This window comes from Eulemur rufifrons, chromosome 3 (assembly GCF_041146395.1).
Source record: "Eulemur rufifrons isolate Redbay chromosome 3, OSU_ERuf_1, whole genome shotgun sequence".
Lineage (NCBI taxonomy): Eukaryota > Metazoa > Chordata > Mammalia > Primates > Lemuridae > Eulemur > Eulemur rufifrons.
The window spans coordinates 84,416,493-84,430,751 of record NC_090985.1 but is presented as its reverse complement, the minus strand read 5'-3'; the positions used below and the strand labels follow the sequence as shown (position 1 = coordinate 84,430,751).

The 14,259-nt window shown below is 39.7% G+C and overlaps 1 protein-coding gene across 5 annotated transcripts in view; it reads right to left on the bottom strand.

Moving 5' to 3' along the window:
• Nucleotides 1-14,259, bottom strand: part of NCOA2 (nuclear receptor coactivator 2) — a 265,072-nt gene that overhangs the window by 55,544 nt on the left and 195,269 nt on the right. For 4 of the 5 annotated variants that reach the window (XM_069465528.1, XM_069465526.1, XM_069465529.1 and 1 more), the window contains exon 5: nt 3,171-3,274. The exons of the other annotated variant lie outside the window; for it this stretch is intronic. In XM_069465528.1, the coding sequence (XP_069321629.1) occupies nt 3,171-3,274 (104 nt within the window). The remainder of the gene's footprint in view (nt 1-3,170; nt 3,275-14,259) is intronic. 5 annotated transcript variants of the gene reach the window in all.

Here is a 14,259-nt window from a genome sequence, read left to right as displayed (position 1 = left end):
CCAGGTGGTCCTGACTCCAAAGCTCATGCCTCTGGTGACCATGAAGCAGCGTCCCCTGCTCCGCCCTTCACCTCTCATCCATTTTCCCAATATATTCACCGGGGTGATAAAAATGCTGGGGGTTAGTGAATTTCTCCTAGTTAGATTACCCCTTTTCCCCCCTTTCCATCCTTGCTTGTCAGAGCTGTTTTATGGCTCAGGTGAGAGATCAGGACTGAAGAGGCTTTATATTGATCAGTCATACCTAGGACCAGGGCCACCTGGTCTAGCTAGTTCATGCCACTCACTTTCTTCACCACACGCATTTATTACTATTTTCAATGCCAATGTCACGTGTACACACCCATATTACAGTGGCTATAGATGGAGACTACAGTGTTTACCTTTTCCTGGGTTTGTTTTTTCCTTATGTTATTATTTAACAAGCTCCTATCTTGTGAGCTATCTTTGAATGTGTTCCATCTTTAATTCTATTTTCATCACAAAACTAAGTGCTCTCTCAAATTAGAACTGACCATAAGGCACCAGTGAATAACTCTCTTTCTCTTTCTTTTTTTTAGTGTGACACCACTTGGTTTTAAGGTTTTCTTAAACATTCTGTCAGGTTTTCTCAATGGTATAAACCACATGCAGGCAGAGCAAGACTATATGTAAACAGCCTTCCCTAATAGGTTGGCACTACCCTTTGAGAACCATGTGCAAGTATGTGCGCCGGGCAGGGGGAAAATGAAGTTAGTTGATTAGTTCTGTACCAGTGTCCCTTTTAAACTCACTGCTTTAGATACACATTTGACAGGGATTTTCGTAAATATATTACCTACAGTTTTTTTGCAAGTGCATGTTACTTTGTGTCATAGTAAAAAGACTGATTTGTGGCATAATAAAACTGAAAGATGAAATTGTTTCATCTCATAAACTGTTTGTGTTGGCCGGGCGCGGTGGCTCACGCCTGTAATCCTAGCACTCTGGGAGGCCGAGGCGGGTGGATTGCTCAAGGTCAGGAGTTCGAGACCAGCCTGAGCGAGACCCCGTCTCTACTAAAAATAGAAAGACATTATATGGACACCTAAAAATCTATATAGAAAAAATTAGCCGGGCATAGTGGCGCATGCCTGTAGTCCCAGCTACTCGGGAGGCTGAGGCAGTAGGATCGCTTAAGCCCAGGAGTTTGAGGTTGCTGTGAGCTAAGCTGACGCCACGGCACTCACTCTAGCCTGGGCAACAAAGTGAGACTCTGTCTCAACAAAAAAAAAAAAATAAATAAAAAAAAAAAATAAACTGTTTGTGTTTTTTCTAAAGCTCACTATGGTATGCTCTGATGAAAAAAGCTGACATTTGGTTTTGTTGCCTAGCAACCACTATGCTATGATGCAAGCATGAATGTGCATCTATGCTTAGGAACAGCTTCATGAGAACATGTTTTCTCTGTTTAAATGATTACATGTAAACAGGGATAATGACTTAAATTCAAACCATAAGTTACTAGATTCAAGAATTACCTCTGGAACATATTCAGGACTAAAGTCCTGCTACATAGGTACTTGAATCAATGCACTGAATTCTCAGAAGACTATTTTCAAATGGCAAAAATGTTGGTTGAGTTTCATGAGATCAGGTCCACTGACATCTAGCAATCTGATTTCTACAATTAATGGCCTTGCTCTCAAACGGCTTGAGTCAAAGCCTTGTGGTTACTCCAAGCATTTCTTTTTAGAAGCCAAGTCTTCCCAGGAGTTTCCACTCTAATTTTCCCACCCAGATATAATGAATAAACACAGATATATGGAAAACTTCCCAGTTGTAATAATTTAGATTACCATAATTTTCAAATCAATTTTCTGCTTGTAATTCAAAATTCTTTCCAAAGGAAGTTATCCACTTTATTTCATCTAATTCTAAATAGTCCACCTAGTTATAGTTTTCATTATCTGCTTCTAAGAACCAAGCGGGAAGTAGCTCTCCCTGGCCTTCCATTGCCTTGTTGTCTGTGGAAAAACAGGTTAAGTGTGTTTTTGCTTTTCCCCTGAAACTTGTTGTTGAATGTTTTCAACCCAGTGATTCAAGAGAAGATAAGCCAGGCCTAACACTCGGTCATTTAAAACCTTTGGCCAGCAGGTACAGCCTCAGCGAACAAATTTTGTCATTTCTAAATAAAAAGACTGGATCAGATGATCTTTAAATTTTTTCTGTGTTCCCCGCTACACCCACCGAATTATATGGCAGGTTTTTAGACAATTAGATTTTCTAAAAATAAGTATCACTTTATGCATCAATTGAAAAAAAGAGGTGATCAGGTCCAGTGACTATTGGTTATCTTTGTTTTAAAAACCCTAATTTCTTGTACATGCGTGACTACTGCAGCAGCTGATGCTGCAATGACTACACTGCAAAGTTTCCGGCCAGGCAGTACTTTCCAACCTCATCGTTTCATCAGCAGAGCAAATTATCCTGAGAACTGACATAATTTACGTCTCAGGGTTCCTCTGACATTCACTGACATTTTTTTTTCTCATCTTGCCATAGCCTACATCTTGAATTTTAATTTTGGAACAGGTACGGCAAAGCACTTGGTATTTAGTACTAGTTAATAAAATAGGAAAACTGGACTTTACAAATTCTAGACAGTAGCTGCTCATGAAGTTTCCTAAAGTTAATAAAGAACAGGCAGTTAATAAGACCAACCATTACACTTTATGTTTATCTTAAAAGTTCCTTTTGCCTATTTCAGTTTTCTTCACTATGAGATAAATAAGTTAGTTTGAAATAACATAAATAAAAAGCATAAACCTCCTCTTTGGTCCTCAAGTTTAAACCTGTATACGTAGGCACATGTACATGGCACATATAAAATGTAAGAATTTTGAGAATGTTTTAAACTAAAATATATCATAGAATTTAACAAGACTTATGAATATGGTTTTCCAAAATGAATGCTCAACTGGCAATTAAAACCTGTCAATGCATATTCTAATCCACTTAATTTAACTCTGGAACATGTATATGCTGGCAGCAGGAGCCAGAACATAGATACCCATACGCATATTAGTAAGTTCAAGAGGTCCTTAGTGGTAGTGTGGATTCTTCTTAAATTATATCTACCTGAAACGAAATGTAATAGCGCGAAGATCAACAGCATTTTAAAATACAGAACCAAAATGAGGGTGTGGTACCTCAAGCATCATAGGCCCCAGTGCATCCTTGTCGATGACACCCTGCCCGGTGGATGATACATCTGACTTCTGCACTTCATCTATGTTGGCAGCTGCTGCTTTTTCTGCAACAAACATAAGTGTGAATTAAATGGCAGTGCTATTTCAAGGACAGAGTGACACAGAAATATTTTTATTGTAATGATTTTTAAAAATCTCTAGTGGGATCAGATGTGGCTATAAAAGAGTTAGAGTTGATCCCCATTGCCCCTGAACGGGAGAAACCGCTGGAAGCAGGAGCCAGAACATTAACTTTTCACCTTCAGAACCTGTGGCTCGGATCCCCTTTCAGACTGCTGAGAAAATGAGTTTAGAGGTTTCATGCTAGTCCCTGATAGGCATTTTTTTCTAGATTGTGAAACTATTATATACTATGGCACAATTAAGTTTCTACTCAAGAGATTCCCTAAACTAGGATAAAGGAGAGTCTGTTGTTTAGAATTCAGTAGCACAATCGGAGATATATTTGCACACATTTGAAGAAGAAATAACGAGGAGTCTGAAAGCCTGCGGTGGCTGTTCCCAGGTGACACTCTGCAATGTCTGCCTTGACTCTTACTGTTCCACTTCTGCTCACATTCACATTTAAAGTGGCTCGAAAGATGTGGCCCCAGACTTGTTCAAGGCACTTAACTATTTACACAGAGGAAAGAGGCATCCAGAGATGTCAATGGCTTGTCCTTTGACCTAGCACAGAAGTGCACAATATGTGCTCCTGGATTGAAATGTGCAAGGCAGCTTTCAGGCCCATGAAGACAGGAAGGCCTGGGAAGACATTCCATAGTAGAACGAGACTTCTATGAAAAAGCTCACAGAAGAAAAAGATGCATATTTATCAATATATGTATAAACTAGTTCTATCATATGACAATCCGCCCCCCATTTTCCTAGAATCTTTTTCATTGCCAAATAGATGCAAAATAAATGTACACTGGGGCATACTTTTTTGGGTCGGGGGGCAGTTCACTCTGTAAGACTGCAGATTTCTCTTCAGGTTCTGTTCGTGTTTCTACCCACCAATACAGGAATAGGATTCATATCATCACCTGCCGCTTCATCTAAATTTTCAGAGGAGCTTTTGGTACAGGAGCTAAACTAAAATCTCCTGGAGTACCGCCATCCACACCACTCTCTGTGGAGCCTCCTTGGATGTGGCTCGGGTACCTCTCTCAACAGTTCTGTGTTAGGGAGGCCACAGCATGCCTCAGACCTAAGGATCCCCAAGTTTCATTAATGCTAAACCTCCAAACCCATGTAACAGACACCGTAGATTGATGTGGTCCTATTGCATTCTTATTACTTGCTGTCTTTAGCATTGTCATAGTCCCTGTCTAGGAGCAACGCACTGACGTCCCAGAGTCTGGGGGATTTGCAGCCATTCCTCTGCCTCCTGACTATTCACAGGGGCAACATTCTCCCATCAGTAACATCTTTCAGGGGCAGCAGTGATTCTCAAAATGGAATGGCATACCTGAGAAGATGACCTCCCGAGAGAGGCTCCATCAGAATGTGCAGTGAGAATAAACACACAGGTTGAAACGGCCTCCTCTTTGTGTGAGGTTCTGATATATCTTCCCAGGACATCCCCGTTCTCCTACCTCCTGCGTTGTGAATCGCAGTCCATGAAATAGTGTGCTATCCCCACTAGAAGGCAGGTTTCACAAAGCAGGAACTGTGTCTGGATCCTCAATGGCCAGCACTGTCCCTATTTTAGATCAGGTTGTCACTAAATATTTGGCGCCCTACTGACATACTACACCCACCACTAGCACTCATTCCCAGAAGCGCAGGAGCAAGTGAAGTCGAGCGTGGGTGGGAAGAGGAACTGATTTTCCCCTTTAGCCTCACTGGACTTCAGGGTGCAGGGAGAGGAACAGAGTAGGGACAAGAAATATGGGAAAAGGGTCTCTTGAGGAGAACAGGTACTAAATAACAAATCATCTTATCTTGCTATAGCCAGTAAGCTAAAAGGCATCTCATATTTTCTCAGGGCCGCATGTTCTATTCTTCCACTGTCATAACTGGTTAGTTTATTCTTTTTAAAGGAGGAACTTAACTTACATTAATGCTAGAGGAGACTGAGATATGAAGTAGCAGCTGCTAATCACAAAGGCAACTCTGTACCTATGCCCGATAGCTAGGAAACATCAGGCTCTTTGGCATATGAGATTCTGATACCACAACAGTAGTGAGTTATTGTTTTCTGTGGTATCTATCCTAATGTTGCATTTTTAGGCAAAAGAAATACAAAATAATATCTGTGATAGCAATCCATTTCCAAGTCTTTTTTTAAAGACAATCACTAGACCATATGAGATGTTATTTTGAAGGTATGAACATCTTTCTGAAGATCTATATTCATCCATTAATAGTTTATGAAATTCATAAAAATTACACTTAGATAAGTTAATTAGGCAAATTCCTAAACACTGCAAAGTCCTCATCCCTGGGTATTCTAAACTCTAGCAACGTGCTCAGGCAAAGAATTTTGGACTTTTATCAGAAGATATGTAGAATCAGGATCAAATCTGCACAGTATTTTATTTTTAGGAATTTATAGATCAGATATTTAAGAGATGATTTAGATCTGGCAAAACATGTATTTTGGGCACTATTGGAAAGTCTGGATAAAAATAATTATCACCCTAAAAATTATTTATAATAATGAAACCTGCTGTTTTTTTTCTTTATGATATTCAACTGATAAATATTCAAAAGGAAAAGAAACAGCAGCTAACACCAGTAACAGAGAATGCGTAGCCTAGGTGAGCCCACATGAGGAAACGGAACAGTGACATGGGATCGGTTCAGCAGCCCGTCTGTGCATCTGTGGCTGGAGCTGTGTGTGCGGTGTAAGTGGAGAGAATGATCTTCATCAGTTGAGAGCTCACACTTTAGCCAGGAGGGCAAAACTATCACAAGCAAACCAAATGAAAACACAGGGCTAAACTCCAAAGAATTAACTTTAAGTTCGAAAAAGAGATGACAATGGCTAGACATCGCTGAAAACATTTCACATACACTATACCCGATTTGGATTCTACAGGATGTGCAAGTGGATAGCAATAAGGAAACAGGAGGGAACGGAGGTGTGCCACGGGGCCCCTAGGAAATCTCAGCCCGGCCTTGAAAAGCAATGCTAAGGAATACTGGCAAAAGGTTCATCTGAGCTGAAGCTCTAGCAATCTTTGACTGAAAAATGAAAACAACAATGGTCACAAGATAAATTTGAAATTATATTAGTGGAGCACGTGATTTGGAAGAAAACCCGAAATGAGTCTATAATTGCAAGAGAACTTTGAAAAAAAAAATCTTGCAAAATTCACACAAACGCTATTTATATATATTAAAAGAATGAGAAATTTTCATTTCTTGTAAAATAAATGAGACAAAAGAATTCAGGGTTTTTTACTTCTGTCCTCACAAGAATGGTTGAAATATATGTATTTTATAGCTAATTTGTCATCTATTCTTCAATTATGTATTGAACTTGTGCTTTGACCATTTCTCAGTATCAAGAAGAAAAAAAATAATAATATGAAGTGATAGAGAACACCCATATACATGGCTTTGCCAATGTTACTGGAATCTAAACTGGCCCTAAGTTTATGTTATTTGGGTACTTTTCATGAGGTAATTATCACCTCTGTTTAATGTTCAGCTGTGCCCTGAAATTAAATAGGAGGAGGACAAGGAATGGAGGGAGGAGGAAGAAGAATAGGACTCCTCTGATATATACTATTAAGTTAACCAGACATACACTGGTATCTGGACAGAGCATTTCAGTAGTGAGTATGCTATTTTTATGTACCAGATACAAATACGCTTAAATCCTTAGATATTTATACTTCTGTTATAAGTATAGCATTACTATACTAAAACACACTATTTAATATTTTTAAGTAAGGCATTTTCTCAGCGGTCACAGACCATATTTACTTTTCTATATTTTGCATTCATTAACCATAAAAATATATTTTGTTACAAAAATATCCTTCAGTAAACTCAACGAGTAGAAAGCTCGTCCCAGAGTTTCCTTTGATCAAAACCTCATGAAATCTCATTATTGCAGATGGAACTCTTAAATCCAAGAAGTAGGTGATGAAATTTAATTTTCAGAGCCTAGAAAAAGATTTCTCCCCTATGTCTTGACTTCATCATTTCTTCCTGCTGTACTTTAACCACTCAAGTTATTCTTTTCAGATAAAGAACATGGCCTGAGAGAGTAACAATGAAAATAGTAATTCTATCCTTTTCTTCTTTACTCCCCAAAAGATTTTAAAAATCATAAAATAGCTATAATCTTTTTAATAGCGTAGTTTTACAAATGCAAAACTCTGACTGGGGAGATGGTGCAAGGATGCCTCTATAATCTTTTTCTGACTCTTCTTTTCCTCCTGGGTGGCTGCTGGGAGAGCAATTCCTCCCGGTCCCCTTCTCCATTTGCCTGCACTCCAGAAATCCAATATCAATTAATTAGATTTCCAGTTTCAAAGCGAAGAACAAAACCCTATCTCTTCAGGGACCATGTTAAGATGAGTCATACCACAAACTAGGGGAAAATCATTAATATTATATTCCATATGTTTTTTTTTCTTAAGTAATTAATATTCATGCTTTAGAACAAAAGAAAAGGTGAATAGGGAAGCACTTGATCTCTAGAAACATAACTGATTTGAAAATACAAGGGAAAACATTTTTTGAAGCAGATGGATTGAATTGCTCTTTATCACTGGCATGTACAGGAATAAATTTATTTTTTAATTTTTTTAGAGACAGGGTTTCAGTCTGTCACCCAGGCTGGAGTGTAGTGGTACAATCATACATAGCTCACTTCAGCCTCAAAATTTTGGGACTCAAGAGATCCTCCTGCCTCAGCCTCCCAAATAGCTGGAACTAGAGTTGTGTGCCACCGCACCTGGCTACAGGCATACATTTGAAAGCAAAATTCCAGTTTTCCGGTGAGAACAGCAACAAATCAGAAAGTGATCCTAGCAAAAAAATCAATTTATCTTAACAAAAAGTACAATTTGATATTTTAAAATTATGAAGTGATGTTTTAAAAAAAACCTTTACACATTCTTCTAAAGTATCATTGATTGATTTTTGGTAGTTTACCAAATCTCACAATATTAGGGATTCTTATCTATCCTTTATTAGGCAACTGAACTGAGACTATAAACTCAAAAAGCGTCTTCCATAGAAAAGAACAGAGTTCTACCTTTTCACAGGGAGGGCGGTCATGGCTCAAGGGACAGCCACATAATTGTTCTGACTCCAGCAGCGGCAGTGGCAACTACCACTGCTTACTTAGAAACCTAACTGCTATTTCGTGTCTGCCCATTCCAGGGGCAGAGTGATACTGTCATGGTAGCTGATAGTCTCTCTTTTTTCCCTTTTTTTTTTTTTTGGACTCTCCGAAGAGGCTGCGGAAAGCTTGTAGAAAGTAGTCCATCTTTAAAAAGTCAGAATTCAAACAAATGTCACTCACTCTGTAAAAATACATCAACTGAAAGATAATCCACAGGGTATTTACACATTTATAGAAAAATTTTAGCACTGCCCATGTTTAGATATCCCTGACATGAAAAGCCAGTTAAGACTTTTAAGTTATCTTTATGTTCGGTCAAGCATGGGGATAGCTGCTTTTACTGAAGCTTGTATTATTTAAAGCATTGGAATCTTTTACTAAAATGGAACCTGATACTTTGTGTAGGTTTTATAATTAATTCCTCTGCTTCAAAATGAGTAAAATCACTCACCCAGAAATCTATCCATTTTTCAGAACACTGATGTCAAACACAAGCCTAATCACTTCCACAACAAATTTAAAGACTCTAAAGGGAATACACATCCACAGTTTTCATCTTTTTTCTTGCCTTTAGGGAACGGGATAGTTTCAGGTAAAGTGACTGTCAAACCCGGTAGCAGTGAGACCCGTGCAGAGCAAAGAAGTCACTGAAACAGTGCCGGGCAGTTTCTGGCCCAGCACTATAGATTAAATATTACAGGAAAAGTTATGTAGCATCTCAAAGGTTCTAGAAGGTAAAATGAGAGAATTATGCATCTGCACCCAACTAAAATTAGAAAAGCTGCCATATGGCTGTGTGAAGCCAGCAGCACATTCTTATTCATTAGGAAGCATTCTGCTAACATAAAAACACAAGGCCCTTCCTGTGCTCTCCAAATGTGTTTATCTTTTCAACATTAATGCACTATATATCATCAAGCTGCTGAAGTCTCCTGCCGTGCATATTAAAAACACACAGCTGCACTTTCTTTAGTAGTGGGAGGAACCTCAGCACCAAGTTGCCTCCCTCTCTTTCTGACATTGAGCTTCTCGTTAACATAACATGATTTCCCTTCAGCATGAAGAAATAGCAAAATCAACCAATCTCAAGGCCATCTCCACCCAGCAAAACCCTCTCACTCTCCTGCTTCAGAGAAAGCAACACACTTGGTTTCATTTTCGTCAAATGGTAAGGCATGAATGCTTAAATAGAAGCAACAATCATGTCACAAGTTTGAAAGACACAGGTCTACTTTTAAAATTAATGTACCATACTTATCAAGAGAACAGACAGTAACCAGGATAGGCTTTGCAAAAAACTGGCTAGAAAATGCTTTTGTTCCTAAGAAGTCTCTACCATTCCCTCTGCCATCGTCCGTGTATATTTCTATTCAGTACCCCATTTCACATCACCTATCATTACCGAATTTCCTGATAAGTAAAATGGGCAGTGGAAACATCTTTCATGGCAAGCCATGTGAGTACATAACAGTTTGTCCAAAATCTCTCTTTTACATAACCTAAATTCCTATGCGTCACAGTTCAAGTCCTATAAATTGATTAAATTTGAAGACCAATCACAGGGAAAAAATAATAATCAGGCACACGGTAAACCATGCAGACGCTGAAAGAACCCACGGAAGCATGGCTTCAGAAGTGCTTCAAGTTAGTGAACTGCAAGGCAACAAGTCCGTATTATTAAAATTATAGCAGCAGTCAGTCACTCCCCGATGTGATAACGGTGTGTGTGTGTCTCTACCTGTACCCTCCACAGCAATGTAGTATTGAGAGAGGAAGGCAAAATAAAATATGACAACCGCTTATTTAGAAGAGTTAACTTTAGGTTGTTGGGCTCAACTAGCTAAGATTTTGGGAGTTATCTGAATAAGGAAATAGAGAAATCATAATTTGTTTACAAAGTTGAAAGATAAGATTGAGACTAGATGAAAGAAACAAACAAACAAAAAAATCAATGGTGTTAAAGAAATGAGAAGTGAGGTGAAATTCTAATTGAGCACTAATACAGATTAGGTGTAGCCTAATCTCAAAAGACAAAATTATAAAAATGCTTTACTTTTTCCAAATAAACGTGTTAACTCAAAAGCATGGCCAACAAAATTACACTGCAGTAGCACAATAAAGTTTTTCATAAGTAGGTTAAAATATGAAATTATATGACTTTGGTCTAAGTAGTATAAATCTTTTATCTCCCAAATCATTATCCTGTTTATTAGCATAGCAGACCTCATTTTCTAATATTCCTACCTTATACCCCAGCAATATTAAATATTTATCTCTCCAAGTGCATCATGCTCTTTCAAGATTTCAAGCATTCTCTCCCACTGTTCCATTGAGGCAAGTGCCCTTCATCCCTTCTCTTGGAAGATCCCACCGCTGCTCCAGAAAGCTCTAGTAAGGCCCCTTCCTCTGTGTTTCTATTAATACAAGGCCCTGTGCTTAGCCCCAACTTAACACTCCACTCACCCTAGGGTTTTGAAATGCTCTCTTTGAATATCTCTGCCCTTTTTACTGCATGGTTGGATCCTCAGCTATAAGAAATGACTTATTCGCTTCCTGGGACATAGTGGGTGCTCAATAATGTCATGTTAATACTGAACACGGTACGCACAGATGTGAGTACAGTTTCACAGCTGGAGCGGAAATTAAGTTCAGTGTAGTCAGGATTGAAATATCACAAATGTCTCTTTAGAGGTATCTGTTTTGAAGAGCTTTACTATGTACTCAACATAGTGAAGGTTTATTTAAAGAGTCTAATTTCTGGAGTCAAAGCATTCGGTAGAGACAGGATAAGGAAAAAGGCCAGACCACAGGAGCTAAGGTCACCAAGCCTAATTCCTACGATGGTCAGGCCAACGGGCATCGCATTCGGAAGAAAAGTCACCAATGCTCTCTTTACATTTGAAAGATGAAGGGAAAAAAACCTCAAATAAACCAACTTTATTAATTCTGATTCTCATCTAGGAAGTTATTAATACAACCTGCTTCACTAAAAAAAGCAGTTTGGACATCATGGGATTTCTTATCAGACCCTGGGATTTCCCAGTTACTCATGGCTCTTAAGAGAGGCTGGCAAGGTTCTCACCTTATTCAACTTTGTAGACCCAATGGCCGAACACCATGAAGAGGTCCAATAACAGTGCAGGGAAGGCCAGAGGGATGAAGGAAAGAAGGGGGCCGGTTACTCACCTCCCACTGCCCCTTCGTCCTGGCCCCGCACTGGCCTCACTCACACCAGGCTCACAGGGCTTCTCTCCAGGCTGCTGCCCGACCCTAGCGGTGGCTATTCAGGCAGGAGTGCCTCCCAGGGCGTTGAGAGGACTGCAGACCAGCCTAAGGCCTGGCCTTCACTGTCCTCTGGGCCATTCTCCCACGCCCGGGAATCCTCTGTGCCCCACTTCCTTGTCACTGACATCTTGCTCTCTGATTCATTTCATGTTCCACTTCTCAGACCTGCTTGCTCTTCTCTCCTTGTGTTTTCCTCCCATCTGGGTATCTGTTCCTTCCAGTTTCTCTCTACAGACGCAGGACTTGATGTTATTCTAAAGAGACTGCTACAACTAGTTCTACGTACACTCTTCTCCCTTTTCCTCACCGTGATTCTAACAATACCACAGGCAGGCTGAAACTCTCGCTTTCATTTTGCTCACTACCGTCTACTCCCAGTTCTCTCATTCCAGCCTGTGCTTGAGCAATCATGGGAGGACCTCACGAGTGTGCTTTTTAAAAAGCAGGTGTTCCCAATTTAAAGTACCTAATGCAAAAAGCTGATAATAGAACATAGAATCATCCAATTTAGAGACCTGAAACATTAAATTATGCTAAATCATATCATCCTAGTGGAGAAAGCAAAGCAGTGATAACAATGAGAGCTTTGCACAAATAGACACGATACTGTGGTTCTGGCCAACCAAGGAAGGCAGGGGTAAAGGGGGCTGAGGGGAGGGCAGGCTCTGCAGGGGTGAAAGCATTCAGAACTCAGGAGAAGAAAGGAAATGACTGTAAGATGAGAGCAGGGTGTCTGTGGCCAAGGCCAGCACTCTCTGTGGTCAGGGACTAGAGAAGACCAGGGCCGCATGACCTCCTCCCAGGGTCACACGGCATGGTGGGACATCTCCTGAGGCAGGCTCCAGAAAATTGTACAATCTGACACCACCAAAATCTCCCACAGGCAAAAATCTCTAGCAGCTAAGGATTTGGTACAGTCTATCGAGATCAACTCGGAGAGTTGATTACTAAGACAAAAACTAGGTAATCCTAGGCTAACATTTAGGGAGGAAAAGTGGATATCTAAGAGTAGGTCTGTCTAGTCTCAAACATACTTCGGGCACTCTGAACAACTGCGATAGGTACATAGTAATTACTATCAGTAAGTATATAGTTTGTCATTTCTGTGACTCTGCAACTGCCATTATTTATTGTTTCATTGTTTATATCCTGCCTGGTTCACAGAAGATTTTTGTTTGTTTTTTAACCTGTTAGGAACTATGTATAGGGATGAGGCCAGCTAACAGTTAAAACACACACACACAATAAACCTAAAAAAATTTTATAGACTTATCCCAGAGAAACCAAGCTTGGGGGAAGGAGCCCAGGTTTATTCTCTAGGACTTCAGGAAAGAACAGGGTGAAAGTTTACAGTTCTGGGACTACGAAAACTGTAACTGTAACAAGAAGGTCTGTTTTTCAAAAGAGAACTTTTGTGAGAAAAACTAGACAAAGTATCGTTTTTATATCATATAGAAACAGAAGTTTTTTCTATTGAAATTCTTGAAACAGCGTTTTGAACTCACATTCTTACATAGAAGGGAGTGTCCCACCTCGTCATCCCCCCAACCCCCCGCTGATCCCTAGGTGGTCCTGGTCCTTAGCCACCCAGCACTAGCAAGGCCCCTCAGCGCTCAGGGCTGACCACACAGGGCTGACCACACAGGGCACAAAGCTGTTTTGAATTATTCATCTTCTGCACTAAGATCATCAGCGCCCTTTATCAGAAAACAGCTGTCACCTAGGGATGGCATCTTAAACTGTCTATACCAAATGTGAACTATAGCCTGAGAAAATAAAGGATCCAATTTGTTTTGAAGGCCAAATACATGCCACTACAGCATTTTTTAAAACAAAGTTTGCTTACACAACAAAGAGAAACCTGATTTGTATTTATAAGTTTTCAATGCACATACCCAAATTTTGTCTGTTTGTGGAGAACGATCACTGTATTCAGAGTAAGAGGTTAGGTAAAACAGCAGGTGGAAAGACAATAAAGACTGGGAAGCATTTGGCAAATAATCCCAAAGTAGATCTTCCTAATATGTGAAAATGTGAAGTTTCTTTATTGTTATCATGGTACTTAAAGTACTTAAATCCAGAGGACATTCTAGAAAAACCGGTCCTGTCAAATATCCATTCACTAATTATTACATTTAGTAATGACAACAGGAATTGATTTAAATAAATTTTTCAAGTGACCCTTTAAATACCTTATGGCATACATTCTCTCCGATTGAAGCAGGAGTGGCGGTGTATCATCAACCAGCCTTCCTCAACTATTTAAAACAGTTAAGCAGGCAATTAAAAGAGAAATAAGGGTCAGCTTCACTCAGAAACTGACATGCCTCAACTAGGCAGCAGGAGAGGCAGTGAATGCCTTAGAAACTGCTGGCACCTGCATGTTTCAAAGCCCAGCAAAAGTGGACTGAGAGGTGGCTACAATTTGCATCCTGAAGTCAAAGTGATATTAAC